Source organism: Fragaria vesca, linkage group LG5 (genome assembly GCF_000184155.1).
Source record: "Fragaria vesca subsp. vesca linkage group LG5, FraVesHawaii_1.0, whole genome shotgun sequence".
In the NCBI taxonomy this organism is placed as follows: domain Eukaryota; kingdom Viridiplantae; phylum Streptophyta; class Magnoliopsida; order Rosales; family Rosaceae; genus Fragaria; species Fragaria vesca.
This window is the reverse complement of record NC_020495.1, coordinates 19,583,374-19,598,269: the sequence shown is the minus strand read 5'-3', so window position 1 is coordinate 19,598,269 and position 14,896 is coordinate 19,583,374. Positions and strand designations below refer to the sequence as shown.

General features: G+C 37.2%; 1 protein-coding gene and 1 non-coding gene across 2 annotated transcripts; one reads left to right on the top strand and one right to left on the bottom strand.

The window, feature by feature from the left end:
• The first annotated feature begins 182 nt into the window (after positions 1 to 182).
• LOC101297151 lies at positions 183 to 1,213 on the top strand. Its single transcript, XR_184723.1, has 4 exons — positions 183 to 206; positions 318 to 415; positions 571 to 722; positions 831 to 1,213. It is a non-coding gene; the product is annotated as an uncharacterized LOC101297151 (transcript).
• Positions 1,214 to 6,850: 5,637 nt separating this feature from the next.
• On the bottom strand, positions 6,851 to 14,069 carry LOC101296867 (coatomer subunit delta-like). The gene is made up of 12 exons (XM_004300075.1): positions 13,993 to 14,069; positions 13,427 to 13,468; positions 13,067 to 13,106; positions 10,754 to 10,977; positions 9,916 to 10,158; positions 9,631 to 9,805; positions 9,042 to 9,346; positions 8,528 to 8,726; positions 8,256 to 8,409; positions 7,912 to 7,974; positions 7,702 to 7,798; positions 6,851 to 7,133 (listed from the first exon to the last, which is right to left on the bottom strand). The coding sequence occupies exons 2-12, from the start codon at positions 13,427 to 13,429 to the stop codon at positions 7,044 to 7,046; spliced, it is 1,593 nt and encodes a 530-aa protein (XP_004300123.1). The 5' UTR covers positions 13,430 to 13,468; positions 13,993 to 14,069; the 3' UTR covers positions 6,851 to 7,043.
• Between the last annotated feature and the right edge of the window lie 827 nt (positions 14,070 to 14,896).

Here is a 14,896-nt window from a genome sequence, read left to right as displayed (position 1 = left end):
GTCAACAGAGCCTCTGAATCATTTTGTTCGACAAGTTGGTTGAGGGTTAGAGGTGTCAAGATATTGATCGATGCGAATATTTTGATCACGGTCTTGCTCGGAAAGCAGAGAATCCGACCCCGATTCCGATGATTCAGTTAATGATCCGATGATCTGCTGTTCGTATAGCTCTGTATCAATAGTACATCCAAGGCCCGATGAGTCATGTTAGACATCTTTTTATCTTTTTGTTAATGGGTTCTTTGATTTATGAATCTTAAGGATAATAATCTGTGATTTAAGAGTTGAAATTTAAGTGGGTATATATGCGTTTGTAGTATTGTGATGGTTATTGATCTTGACAAAGACCTTGATGGGGAGTAGATGATTATGCCTGAGCTTTATCAGAATGAACATGTCCAGAAGATGATTCAAGGTGAGGCTTTGAGATGTTTACTTTTTTAAACAATGCATTCTTTTGAGCAATTTCATGAAGAGATATACCATTAGTAACAGCAAAATATTAGAAAAAATGGTCATGATTGATCTTAATGGTGTACTGATGAAAATTCTTTGATTTTTTGGTGGCAGACAAATGGATTAAGAAACTAGGAGCAGAGCAACTTAAGCTCTGCCTGAAGAAGAATGGGTTCAAACTGATTGGCAATGTGGACACAGTAATTCAGCATATTAAGGACCATCTAGACAAAGAGTCTCTGATATACAACCACTTACCAGACCAGGTATAATACTGATGCCTTGAAATTAGATTGAAAATGAGTTACATTATCTGAATACGTACCAAGCAATGAAAATTTAAATTAGTTTTTCCACTCCGTTTTTAAATGCAGTGAGTGCATATTTCTCTGGTTGCTTGGTTTGTCCGGATGGAACAAAATGATTTTAAGGTAAATGGCACAAGGGGAGGACGGACAGTCAATTAGTAACAATATAGTCTTGCATCTGTGTCATCTCTTTTGGTTCTTAAAGTTTTGTTCTCTTACCAATACTGTAATCTCAGGGTAATCTAAGTCTTAATGCAAATCTCTTGATGGCTTGACTTTATTTTGGGCAAGCTTTATAGTTGTTGAGCATGGTTTTGTGTTTTATATTGGTAAGAATTTATGGTTTCCAACTGGTCATTGAAAGAGGGTAAATGTAAGTTCTCCCACTGGCTGAGAAGTGACTCTACTGTCAGGTGATTGCACTGTTTCATTAATCTTAAGTTTATTGATATATGTTTGCCTTGGTTCTTTCCAGAGAAATGTTAGAAGTATGAAGTTAAGTTTAGTTTTGATATCCAGTACCTAAGTTGCTGAGCTCTGAAAGATCTTCTGGACTATGAATAGCATGCGCTGCTAATAGACAGTCTGTTTCAACTTCTGCTTGCTTGATACCCTTCTGATCAAGAAAATTTAGTCCCTTCCATAGAGCTGCAAGCTCAGCGTGCTGAGCCGAGGTGTTATGAGATACTGATTGCGCAAATGCAGCTATGAACCTGTCATGTGGGTCCCTAAGTATGCCACCCCTTCAATGCATTGATTCCAAAAGCCGCATCTACATTCAATTTAGGAACTACAGTCAGTCTCCACTGTTGGTTCTTCTTAGCAGATGCACAGTAGGATCAAATCGAACTTTTTGAAATTCTGTGAGCCATGCAAAAGCCGCCCAAAACAATAGCCATGATCTCCTGTGATTTTCCTTCCCATAGCTGTCGGTTTCTATTACTCCAAGGTCCCCATATCTCCATGAGGAGTTTCTCAAATACATCACTCTTGGGATTTAGAGCAGGCTGTAGTATTGTAGTAACCAGTCCTTAAATTTTGGAGGTGAGCTAGAGTGAATGGAAAAAGGCATACATGCCAATATGGTACGAGAGCTATAAAGCAGTGGCCAAAGACTTGCTCTCGGCTTTCTAATTGAGAATGGCGTAGCAGACATCCAAGTGGCCCTTCATACCCTTTAGTGAGTAGTCTTTCTCGAGTAGGGAGAATATTGTGGCTTGCCTTCCATACACAAATGTGTACCTTCCCCCTTTGGCCCTCCACAAACGCTTCCACAGCTCTAAATATGAATCACTATGACACTATTAGACGTAGAAGTTCTTACCTAGCACTTGTTGTCGAGCAATCCAATACGCAGATTTTACCAAGTGCAGTGCTTCTCTGGCTTGCAACTTATTCTATCCGGCGAAGAAGACTGTCTGAGGGATACTACTGACTGAACGACCTGCACCATCCATGTTCTGCATGCGGCAGACTGAGCTCTGAAACATGCGGACAACATAGTATCCTGTGGACGTTGCACCATGTATTTTGGACAGTTTGGGATCCATTGATCTTCCCAAATTTTTTATCTTCACCATTTGCCCCCACTCTCCGTTCCATTCCAGCTGCTAACAGTGGTCTACTTTGCATAATGCTCCTCCATTAGTATGAAGGAGTATCACCAAGGTTAGCATTCAAAAAGTTTCCTTCTCTCACTCAAATGAGGAGGAACATACCCCTCCATCCCAAACAACACTATAATCACGAGAAAAGGAGTATCTCACTTTGCATTTGTGAAACCTTTTTGTATGTTCTTGCATATGCCTGAATCTTTCTCAAAAGGCTTGCGGAAGATAAAAATTTCACATGTTTACTGTTTATTTTGCTGTTATTATGATCGATGGTTTAGGAACACAAATCGTAAACAGTTAAAAACTATCGTTTGCAATTGTAAATTTTCATTTTATATCTAAACCGATTGATAGGAGCACAAAGTGTTATGTTTATAATGTATTTCCGACCCTATTTAGCTATGTAATTCCTTTAACAATATTCATATTAACTAAGTTTGTGTTTTTAGGTCATAAATAAAGCCGAGGAGCCCAAAAAAGACGAAAGATGAGAAATCTTGAAGGAAAATGAATCCATGTTGTGCAAGGAAAGAAATCAGAAAATCTGCCATATATTATCAGTCAACTTCGACAGAAGATTGTGATTACCTCACAACGATCCAGGAGATGTGCCATATATCAATGGAAAGCTACAAGAGTCTACTTTCCAGAAATTTTTACGGATCATCAATACCTATTTTGAAGAAGAAGTTATGACCGTTTAAATGGCCGAATGTCAGTCTGCCCGAATTTCTGATTTGGACCAAAACTTCTATTTTGAGGCCCAGACCACATTGGCAAGCCCGTAGACAAATTTTGAGGGTTTCTTAACCCTAACCACAGCAGAAAAGAAAGGGAGGTGAAGAGATTAGAGGAGGCCAACGATCTCACATCATCAGAACCTCCATACTTGCAGACTCGCACAAGGAAGCCGCCAAGCCATCATTGATCTCTCCATCATCCACGGTTTATCTTTCCTTTGTCATCTTTTATTCTTCTTGTGTGATTTTGCAGCATGTGTAGCTGAATTTTCTTAGTTAGGGGCAAGGTTTGAAGCCCCAAGAATGTTTTAAATATTGTTATGAACCTTGGTTTTAAATTATTGAGTCTTTCAAATTGTTTATTTGGTTTTGGTTTATGGGGAACTTTTTCTTGTTTATGTTCATGTATGCGCAACATAGAACATTATGAACTTGTGAGTGGGGCTAGAAATAGGTTGATTAATCTCCTAAACGGTTAAATGGCCTGTTTCAAAGTAGTGAAACATATAGGACAATAGGTGAAACCAAATAAAAAAGATTGCATGCTAGGTAGGCGTTCACACTAGTTTTGCATACTTGTTCAATCACTTCCATTAATCTTAATGCTTAGAATAATTTGTTGATAGGATAGCGTTTATACCTTGATCGGTTATTTTAAAGGCTTAGTAATGGTGTGTTCATCTTGCTTAAGTAATTAAGGAAAGTAATAAGGACTTACGCAGTGCGTTCACGGTTTGTTCTTGATTGATACCAATTTGTGACTTAATGATTGAAGCTTTGGTTGTTAACTTATCTTGAAACATACTTGGTGGTGGATTTCCAAGTCTCTAACGTCTCATCCATCTGATATTTTCTGTTTTATTTTGTTTCTTTGTTTTCTCTTGTTTATAATCACAAAACCCCATATCTCTAGTACTATTATCTTTTGTTTTCTCTTGTTTTGTAAAAAACGTAATTGTAAAGATACCCTCAATCCTCGGCTTTTATAACGATACCTTTATTTGCTATATATTACAATTGACACAAAAGAGTTTTTAATTGAAACGCCCGGTTTCGGTTGCTATCACCGATTGATCTTTTAGTTGAACCGATGGATCGTTTCCCTTGTTACAACACTACTTTTGCTGATTTTGCTTATTGAACTTTTGTTCTTTTCCCTACTTTAACCTTACTGGTGTATATGAGTCTTGATCCTCAATTTTTAGAAGTAGAAGACAACATCGAGTTGTAAATACTAATAGATACTAATATTAGCCCTGAATAATAAGCTTTGTCTCCCTCATGTAGAATGTAGTAATATTGCAGGTAATGCACGCCCTATGTAGAATGTAGTTTTATTTTGCATTACAACCAACATTGTACAAATTGGTGGTTTTTGCATTTTTTTTTTTCAATTTATTTTGCTTTGCTCTATCGATTCCCTCAACCTGAACAATGCATTTCTATGTATCAGTGATGTATGTCATCCTCTCCTCAAGATCTTTGTGACCACAATTTGGAAATGGATATAGCATGCTAATACCTTTTCCGCAGATCAAAGTGATGCAATGGAAATCTAAATGTTGGAATCCACAAGTCTGGTTTTCTCGAATCCACGAGAGAATCTAGAATCTACCAAAAAATTGAGATAAACTCAAGGGTTTTATTAATATTAAAGCTGACTACTACAACCGATTAAGGGTCCTTATATAGAAGAAACTAAACCCTAGGGCAACTAACAACCAAGCCTAAAAGCTCATAGGTTAAAAGAAAACAAATCCAAAATAAACTAAAAACCTAAAATAATACTAAATGCCAAATCGGATATATAAAACGATATTTTTGGCCTAAATCTGGCATTGTAGATCTCGTCGTTTCCATTCCGGAAATGTCTTATGCATCCCAAACGGACGTTTTGGCCAAAAGTTACTCCAAATTATATTTAAAGATTTTGCGCAACAAACCCGAAAAGTCCAAAACAACAACTTCTTGAATATTTCAGCGGCTAGCAACCTCATGATACGAGAATTACCGATCTTCAAATCATTCTTTTTGATTATTCGTTGCTTCCTGACTTTTATTTTTTTTCTGTCTAAATTTGGCTCATTCTCGTTCTACATCAGTCTCCTCCACTACGAAAGAACTCGACCTCGAGTTCATCTTGAATGCAAAACAAGAACTTGTAGAAGAGAAACTTAATAATAAATTAAACAATTGAACCTGTGGTTTGTAAGCCTGCTCTTCTGCGAACTCGAATGGCACAACCATGAACCCAACGCCATAGATGAGTTTGTCATATGCAACTTGAATAGATTCTTCTCGGCTCTCATGAATATTGCAACCTTGAATCACAATTGTTTCTAATTGATATATTAGAGGCTGCAAGGTTTCTTCAACAAGAGCAATTTCTTCTTTAATCTCTAAAGTGACTTCTTCATCATTCTTTTCACACACCTCAGGATGGTCAATCTTAATGTTCTTTCTTGCAGGCTTGATTTTGATCTTGCGCAAATCCTTTCTAAGTAAATATGTACCATCTTTGCAATAACCACTATTGACGTTTTCATGCCATGGTTTTCCGAAAAGCACATCAGTGTCGTCCATGTCAATCACATGACAAGTAACATCATCGTTATAAAATTTTCCTATATAGATGGGAACTTTACAAACCTTTGTTACTTGTGTATGACCAATGCAATATGGATAGCTCAGCTTCACTGTCGGTAATTGAAGCTAATCAACAATCTTACTTGCTACAAAATTCTCTTACAGGCTGCTGTCAATTATTGCTGACCATATCTTGTCTTTGATGAAACATGTTGTTCGAAAGTCGTCGTAATCTGGCGATGTGAATACCCAACGTTCCATGTTATCTTTCGTCTTCTTCTTCTTTTTCTTTTTCTTCAAGTTTACCTTTGTCTCACTCCGCACACGAGACCATTGAGCCATCATCCTCTTCTCCTGTAGTTGGCCACCCACACACAAGGAACAAATAGTAATGAAATGTTCTCCAGCATCCTTTATGCTTTGTTGCCTGTGTCTTTCAACATTAGTCTCCTGCGCCTGCAGAAGTTATAGACAAGGCCCTGCGGTCTCACACTGTTTTTCTTCGCTCCAAAACAAAGCACAGACATCTCCACAAAGCTACTAATTGCTTCAAGAATAATACTGACTCATCATCACATTCACATCTATCCAACCTCAGCTTTGGCCTTATAGCTTTGGTTCGTTAGCTATCCGGCATCCTCTCAGACGGCTTTTGTTCACAGTGGCTGAGCGTTAGCACTCACCCTTGACTGTTGTTCTCTCTCAGCAAACCTGCTGTACGCTCCCATCATAGCTGAATCAGATTACCTATTCCTCTAATTTAAGCTATCTCCTCTCACCACTCCCTAGTGCTTCTGAGATTTGTTCGCACGCTACCCCTAATGTTAGTTAAACATGCACTAGAACTGACGCCAACCAAGCTGCAGATCACCCTCTTCAGATGAACTGCCCGGCTTCTTCTGTATGACGGTGCCCCCCAACCCCGCCCTCACTATTGCCACAAACTATAAGGAAGCGCATTGTAATTAGAAAATTAAATAAACACACATTTTCGTCTCGTCTTTCCTTCTTTTTTTTATTGCTGAAAAAAACTATGGTAAACTTAAAGTGGCTCTGTTCGTCAAAAAGCTAGTATTATTGGTTGAGAGAAATGAACAGAATATAATGTTATGTTGATGTAGCACAAAAGAACTCGGACAGTCGGATACACTGAAATACTGTTTACTGTATATAAGCATCCAGGGAACAATTACGTTCAACTTAATAAAAATTTGCATCCTCCATCTCAAATGCAGCAAGAAAATGACACTATCGAATAAATTGTTGTAATAGGATCCAATCCACATCCAAAAAGTTGCAGAAACTGAAAATCTAGTTGCAAACAAACGCCTGCAGACCAATTACACAACTTGGTAGTTCTCTGTGAGCAACTGTGTTCTCTGAGCAAACTTGGGAGGAGCACCACCTTTCAGAGGTAATATATTAACAACCTACAAAAGAGGAATTCGTGATGAACTTACTCAGAGCAACTGCATTGAACTTACTCTGTTGTACAAGAAAACAACAGAAAACGTTTTAAATGGCACAATCTTGTATCTCCGCTAATGTAAATCTACTAAAAAGAAGTTCAATGCAGGTGGGTGGATTAAGATCACGTTCAGAGGGCCATTCAAGAAAAGATATAAAAAAAATGTGTTCTACATAAATTCGGAAGTATTGTCAGACCTAGGTCACAAGACCAACATGTACTAAACTACTAATGACTCCTATGGAGTATTAACCAATGCATGCAACATACTTCACAGGCATGTTTGAGGCTTCAATGAAGTTGGAAGTGCTAATAGAGTTAATCAGCAGTTAACAACAACTCCTTAATGCCTTGACCAAAGTTAAGGCAACACAACAGTTCCAAAACTCCTGAAGTACCTATTATCAGTCATGGCGCCTAGTTATAGAAGGCTAGAAGCATGCTATGGGTTATCCAAGCTCAAAACTAGCAAGTCAAAATAGCGCAAGGATTTTCATCAAGCAGCATTCAAGCAGTTGCCCGAAACATACCTTTAGGTCACTGAATGTACTAGTGGCAGAGAAGCGCACAGAAATGGGAAAGAATACATTCGAGTCTGCTGGGGGAACAACAAACTCCATTGATCCACTGCCAACAGTTTGATAAAAGAAAATTTATATAAGATAACCATCAAGATTAACACTAGTACATAAGGAGTATTTCACAATCCAACGGATTCAGTCCAGCCAGTATTTGCATACCTGCGGTTTGAATTATCAATAAGAAGTATTGACCACTCCAATACTGAATTCCTTGCATCATATCTGCAATAAAATAGTTGATATCAAGTTTGAGCAATGTAAGTTCCAAAAAACATAGATATATCAAAGAGTTGGTTTTGAAGCAGACAAATTTTTTCCAATCACTTGAAAGTAACGATATCAGAAATTTATGACTTTGTGAACCCATAATGATAGACAGACATTCACACTTGCCGTCATGAAAGTAACCTAAATTCTAAACCAAACTTGTTTCCAAATTCAAAAACATAACTTCTAAGAGAAAACAAACAAAACAAAAAAGTAAAACAAAAGTTTAAATTCACCTCCATTCACCATGAATCTCCTTCACCACTGGAGCCTCTCTGAGAGCTGGAAGAGGTACTGAGATGACAACATTCCGCAGATCAAACATTGATGAAGCATCATACTCAATGTTGACATAAGTTTCATTTCCAGAAACAGAGGGCCAACAGTTGACTGAAACATAGACAAATTAATATTTAATTATCAGAGAATACATGATAATTGTTGACCAAAACAAAAAGGAGAATACAAGATAAATTGTACACAAAATAATAAAACGACTTGAACCCACTTTGTAGAGGCACCATCGATTCATCTTGACTCTGCATTCTCCACTTCAAAAGACCAACACCTCCTGCATCACCACTTTGACCAGTGGGGAAAGGCCTGTTAGGATCTTTCAGGCCTAGAATATTTTCATTAGAAAATAGTTCTTTGTTCATGTTAGGGTGCGTTTTGAAAAGGATGCCAGGATTTCCACCCGTTTCAATCTGCAAAGAAGACCAAACCAGATTACAATAAGAGAAGCACGTGACCTACTACTGCAAGCATGAACACAAACAGATCCACAATCAAAGCAAGCTTAAAAAGTCAACAATCAACATAAATAAATCTCCAGAAATCTCCCATAGCAAGAACAACTAGTAATCTTCTATTTAATTCAGACAAACCTAATATTCAACCAAGTCAGCTGCAAGATGTGTAACACCACATCAAAGTGACCTTTGAAATATTTGAATAGAATACTCATTATGCCCACTAAAATATTTGATATATATATATATATATGCATAGATTCACAGTACCTGGACTTGGATATGCCCATCTTCTTGGTTAAGAATTTGCAGGGATAATGTTCCTTGAACATCAAAGTTACTGACTCCACCATCCCGTTTGAGTGTTACATTGAGTTTCTCTTCAACATTCAAAGTGACGGGATCAGTTAAAGGTGGGGCAGCAGATTTGGACAGGCCTGCTTTTGGCTGAACATCTTCAGGAATCACCTCTCCCTCTGCTTTTAAGGACTCTATAAATTGGTTAGTCCTTTGTGATTTTCCAAGCTGCATGCCTGAACCCTTTGGAGGAGCTGTGGCAGATGAAGGTGGACGACCTGAGGATGGAAGTGTACATGGTCAAATCACAGAAAAACTTGTCATACAAGAAGATAGATGCGAAGGGGATGATGGTAACAAAAACCTTGTACATTATATTCTCAATATATTTTCTTAACGAGGCCATATGGGATCCACTTGACAAATGTAGCATGAGATACAGACTATTAGATTACTAATAAGTAACTAGCTGAGCAAGAATTTGATAATCATGTAACCTACAGCACAATCACCGATGTATGAGAAGGAACCACAAAATTCATGCAAAAAAGTAAGCACAAACCTTTGGCCTTGGAAGAAAATGATTCAAAATCAGGGGTCAGTCCCAAACCAGAACCACTTCCATAACCACTTCCACTACTGGATATGCTTATATCATTAAAGCCACTCTCAATTCTTCCAGAACCGATCGACTGCAAAGGCCCAAATCCTCCCTTTTCACCTCTGCTCCTATCAATCTGCAGAAGAAGAAAAAATCACATGATTGTACAAAGGAAGACCCATAACACAAGGAAATTTAGCAAGACACATATTAGTACATGAGGCATAACAGTGCCTAAGCAAGTACCTTGCTTTTGTCAATCTCACTGGCCTTGCGCTTCATAACATCCTTGGTTTCATTTATCTTGCTCTGCATTACAAGCTTGTGAAGCTTCTCTTCATGACTCTCCATCTCACAGTACTGCTTCACCTGTGCAACAGTCACGTTCTCCTTGTGCCCAAGAGAGATTACTTCATCAAAAGCAAAAATCAACTCAAAAGCTGTCCTGCATATACCATCTTCATCTAGGGACAATGCATATTCAGGTACCTAAGAACAGTTAAGGAATCAACACAATGGTTTTGTCTGACATCTTGACACATATCTAGAATAGACAACTAATGGGCCAGAGAATAAGTAGTTCACAGTTCGCCACAAATCTCGTATTGCCAATAAATGTTAAGTTCGGAGTAAACTATTTTGCAGTGCAGTTGACATTGTCATGCTAATCTTAAAAACAAGTACATCCATGCTCAAATGTATACAACCAAAGGGTATAATGATTCAACAACAGTATTCACAAAACAACCCCCCCCCCCCCCCTACTCGCCAGCATGTAAACACCTTGTTTTCAAGTTTCTTTACGCAATTTTCTCCCATCTATTCCCCTTCTATCAGTGTAGATTTTGGACTACCCATTTAGAGAAAGATAGCCAATTACCACAAATTATAATATGTACCATACATGAGAACAAAACGAAATGAAACTGAAAAGAAGGACCCAGATCCACCAAACCAGTCATCACAATTCTAACAACATTTGCGATGATTCTACAAAACTGCAATAATTGGTGGATTGATGGATCAAAGAAGTGAGTCATCGAAAAAGCCATGCAAGTAATCAAAGGACAGAGGAAAAGGATACAAGCTTAGAGAGCAGCCTCAAAGTCTCCAAATCTTCCAAGATATTGCTCTGCTTGTTTGTAACTAGAAGCAGATACAAAGCTTCTATTGGCTGGTAAACATAGCGCACATTTTCTGTCTCAACATATGTATGTTGTTTGCCAGTGCCTACCAACTTAGGGAAAGCAGCAAGAAGACCCTCGATCCTTATACGGGACATATCCATAAACTGCCTGGAAACAAGCACTGCAAAACAGAAAACAAACATTAACATCAATCTAAGCAACTACGAAGTTATGCAGCCTTCAAAATTAGGACATGTAAAAATGAAACAAAAAGTGATGGATCAATAATAGATCGTAACAGATGAGCCCATATAAATGCGAATACATCTTCTATTCACTAAGCAGGATTTACTGACTACAAAAGCTTGATGAATCTCCTATTAATTGATAAGCTTTGCCTTATATATCTCATGACTACCAGAGTTTCACTCATCTAATGTTAAGTATACGTTTCCATATCCATTTTCTGGATACAAACCTTGTGAACCAGGTTGGGAAGGAGTTTCAGACCTACTGGAAGCACTCCACAACAAATAAGTGTCTGTGTTGGATAGGCAGATATCTTAAGACACTAGTATGTTGTGGGGTACCCAGGCTGGGAATGAGGATAGTTAAAATTTTATTTTCTCAACATTTGACCATCAAGTGTAAGATTCAAATTTACCAAGACAGGACCAGTTGTCATATATGCATAAAGTATATGATAAAGACACTACAGGGTAAGCTTTGCCCGTAAACATTTCCCAAACCACTTTTATGAGATATAAATTTGGACCACGTTGAAAGCATAAGAGGCTATGAAGTTTGTTCAAATAAGAGGAACAACAGAGAAAGGTGTATTTAAGCTAAAATAAGATTATTAGACAGAATAAATTGTATATAGCCTAATATTTTTAGTAATGCATTTACGAAAGATTCTCATTTGCTTTAATGTTGTCCAACTCTCAATCAGAAAAATTCCTCAAGTCAAATCATGTGTGAATTTAAGCTATAACAAGACTATTAGACAGAATAAATTGTAAATAGCCTAACATTTTGAGTAATGCATTTACAAAAGAGTCTCATTTCCTTTAATGTTGTCCAACTCTCAATCAGGAAAATTTGTCGAGTCAAATCATGTGTGAATTTAAGCTAAAATAAGATTATTAGACAATAAATTGTATATAGCCTAATATTTTGAGTAATGCATTTACCCGAGAGTCTCATTGATTTAATGTTGCTAAACTCTCAATCAGGAAAATATGTCAACTCAAATCATGTGTGAATTTTTAGTCCACAATCACAGTGCCTAGTAGTAAAACAATAATTTGTTTTTGCGAATGCAACAAATATCTAAATATGTATGTATATCATCTCCTAATGCATAATATAACTAAAACATGACATAAATTCCAGGTCATACAGCAAGAGAAATAACATGGTAGGAATTGAATCCTATTTTGGGAGTGTTCTAATCCTGGAGTACCACTTATTTGAACTCCTCAGTAAATTATGTTCATCAATGCATGTACACACCAGGTGAAAAACATATGAATGCATCTAGGCATTTTCCGAAACTTTTTTTTTTTCTGAAACTAGGGTATCCGGATCTTTGACCCGACTAATCCCTAAGCTTCAAGCCTGACCCCACAACATTTGGGAAACTGAAAACTCTAGCAACTGCTAGGTGGGGTACCATGGGAGAGGTCGAAGCCCAGATCACTTGGGAGCAAACCAAGTGTCTGACCGCTAGGCCAACTACTCTTTGGTCTTGGATTTCCACAACTGAAGCATAAAAGACCTAATAAAGAAAATCTTAAAACTTCTAAACTGAATTGAAATATGAAAAGACACAGGCAGAAATTTGAAAGAACACGAAGCTTAGATACTTCTAGAATCTGAATCAGCTTTCCCTCCAAGCTGCGAAAATTAAATGAGATAAATTAATCAAGCCATATGGAAAGGGAATGATTAGCTGCTCACTCTTTCCATTTCTTTAGCTCATAAACCTTAAAAGGTTTGACTGTGATGTCCTCATCAACACATCTCCCTATTTCAAATTGAATCTTACACCAATATTGTCCACCACATTGTTGTTACTAAGCAAATTACTTTTCAAATTGATGCATCAATTTCCTATTTCAATGTCTGTTCATTTCATATTCCTCAACTGACTATTCCAAAATTACCCAAAAGGGAACATTGGAAAAAGAAAATGAAAAATGCAAGAAAGTTTTCTTTCAAACTGGCAGATAATCCCTGAAGCAAAAGAAAAGAGGCACGGAACTCACCTTTTCCAGACTTGTTTATAACAGAAGCCGCAAGAACAACCTACATCACACATAAAAGATACAATAAGGAGTCATATTCCAAGAACTACATTTCAATTTTTAAAATATTCATGCATTCTAACCACTGAAGAGGAATGGAAAAAACTTTTCTGATTGCAAATAAATGCATCAATTACCAGTTCTAAAGTCAATTCAAACTGAGGCGCAGAAATCAAATCAAGTATTTTAACGGAACTTGAATCCCAAATACTTTCCCTTTTTTTTCAAAATGTAGAAATACACACAAATCACTCAGATCAACAATTGTAATTGTTCCTAAACATAAAATGGAAATCAAGAATGTAAACAACAGAAATTTACCATCCTGAATCACCGAAAGTTTATTGGTATTGCACAGAGCACCTGAGAAACACAAAATCTCATCAACATTGAAAAATCAAGATAAAAAATCCACAAACAACAGTAATCAAAATCAAAAGAACCACCTCAACATTTGAAAAGAACAACGATCCAAGATTACACAATTTCTCAAACGAACCTAAACTGTGTCCTACACTCGCATCACAAAACGCTCAAATCCAATTAAGCTGCACGCGATTCAGTGATTTCTAAATCTAGAAAATCCTAATCTCATTCCGAAAATCTAAATCTCTACAACTCTAACGGAAATTCAACACCAGATCCAACAGATTCAACCACCACGGAACTAGAACACGATGTTACTGACGAAATCAAACGGCATTACTCTCAGATCAGACACTAGAACTAACAAAATTGCTTTCAAGGCCGTGTTGAATCAAATTAAGCAAACGCATTACAGACGAAAAGAAATCGGAATGAAAGATCTGCCTAGAACATGTAAACGAATCACTAAAATAGCAAGAGAGAGAGAGAGAGAGAGAGAGAGAGAGATGGCAATAGCTCACCGGATTCTGCTTCAGATCTTGGAGTTTCTTCCTTTGCGTTTTGATGGGGGTTTCTATAGAGCTCTCTGTGCCCAATTCTAATTTTCTTAGTGTTTAAGACTCGCTTATATATTTATCCTAAGCGGGCAAAGTGACGTCGTTTAGGAACTTTTACTCTCATTTTTTTTTTCGGTTACAAACGGAACTCAAACGAGCTCAAAACAAAAAAACCAACAACTAAATATTAAAGCATGAAGTAGATCTTTTAGCTCTAACAATAGAACTTAAATCATCAAGAAAGGCTTGTGCAGCGAGGTTGGGGGGGGGGGGGGGGGTAGTTTCTTCAAAGCTTATGAATCTTAATTTTTTTTTTCNGTAGGTGATTATAGATTTATCACAATTTTTTTGTGCTACCATTTCGTCAATTGATATTGTTTTTTTTTTGGTAAAGTGAAAGGTTATGAGTTCGACTCACAGTAGACCATTTGTAGCATCTGAATTGTTTATTCGATCAAAAAGGAAAACTTAGAGACATAGTGCACGTTTATCTAATCAAAAAGGAAATTTTATTTTTTAAGATTGTCATGTACTTATGAGTTAACACATGTTTGTTGTTGCATGGGATTAGAGTGTAGTTTGCTTGGTTTGTGGTTTAGAATGATGATGTTATCTAAGGATGACCTATTTGAGTACCCACAATAACACCATCTAAGGAGGCTAAAATGAAAACAAGGTGTTACGTAAGCTCATTTATTTTAGTACCTAGTAACACCAAACACAGAACTAACTAAACTGGACTCCTTATTTAACACCGTCTCATTGAGTCCCATGAAACAAACATGCACATAGGGTCATGTTACACCCTCTGTGTTGTAGGCTTTCCTACAACCTCATCCTCGAAGGACTAACGTCATAGCCTCCACAT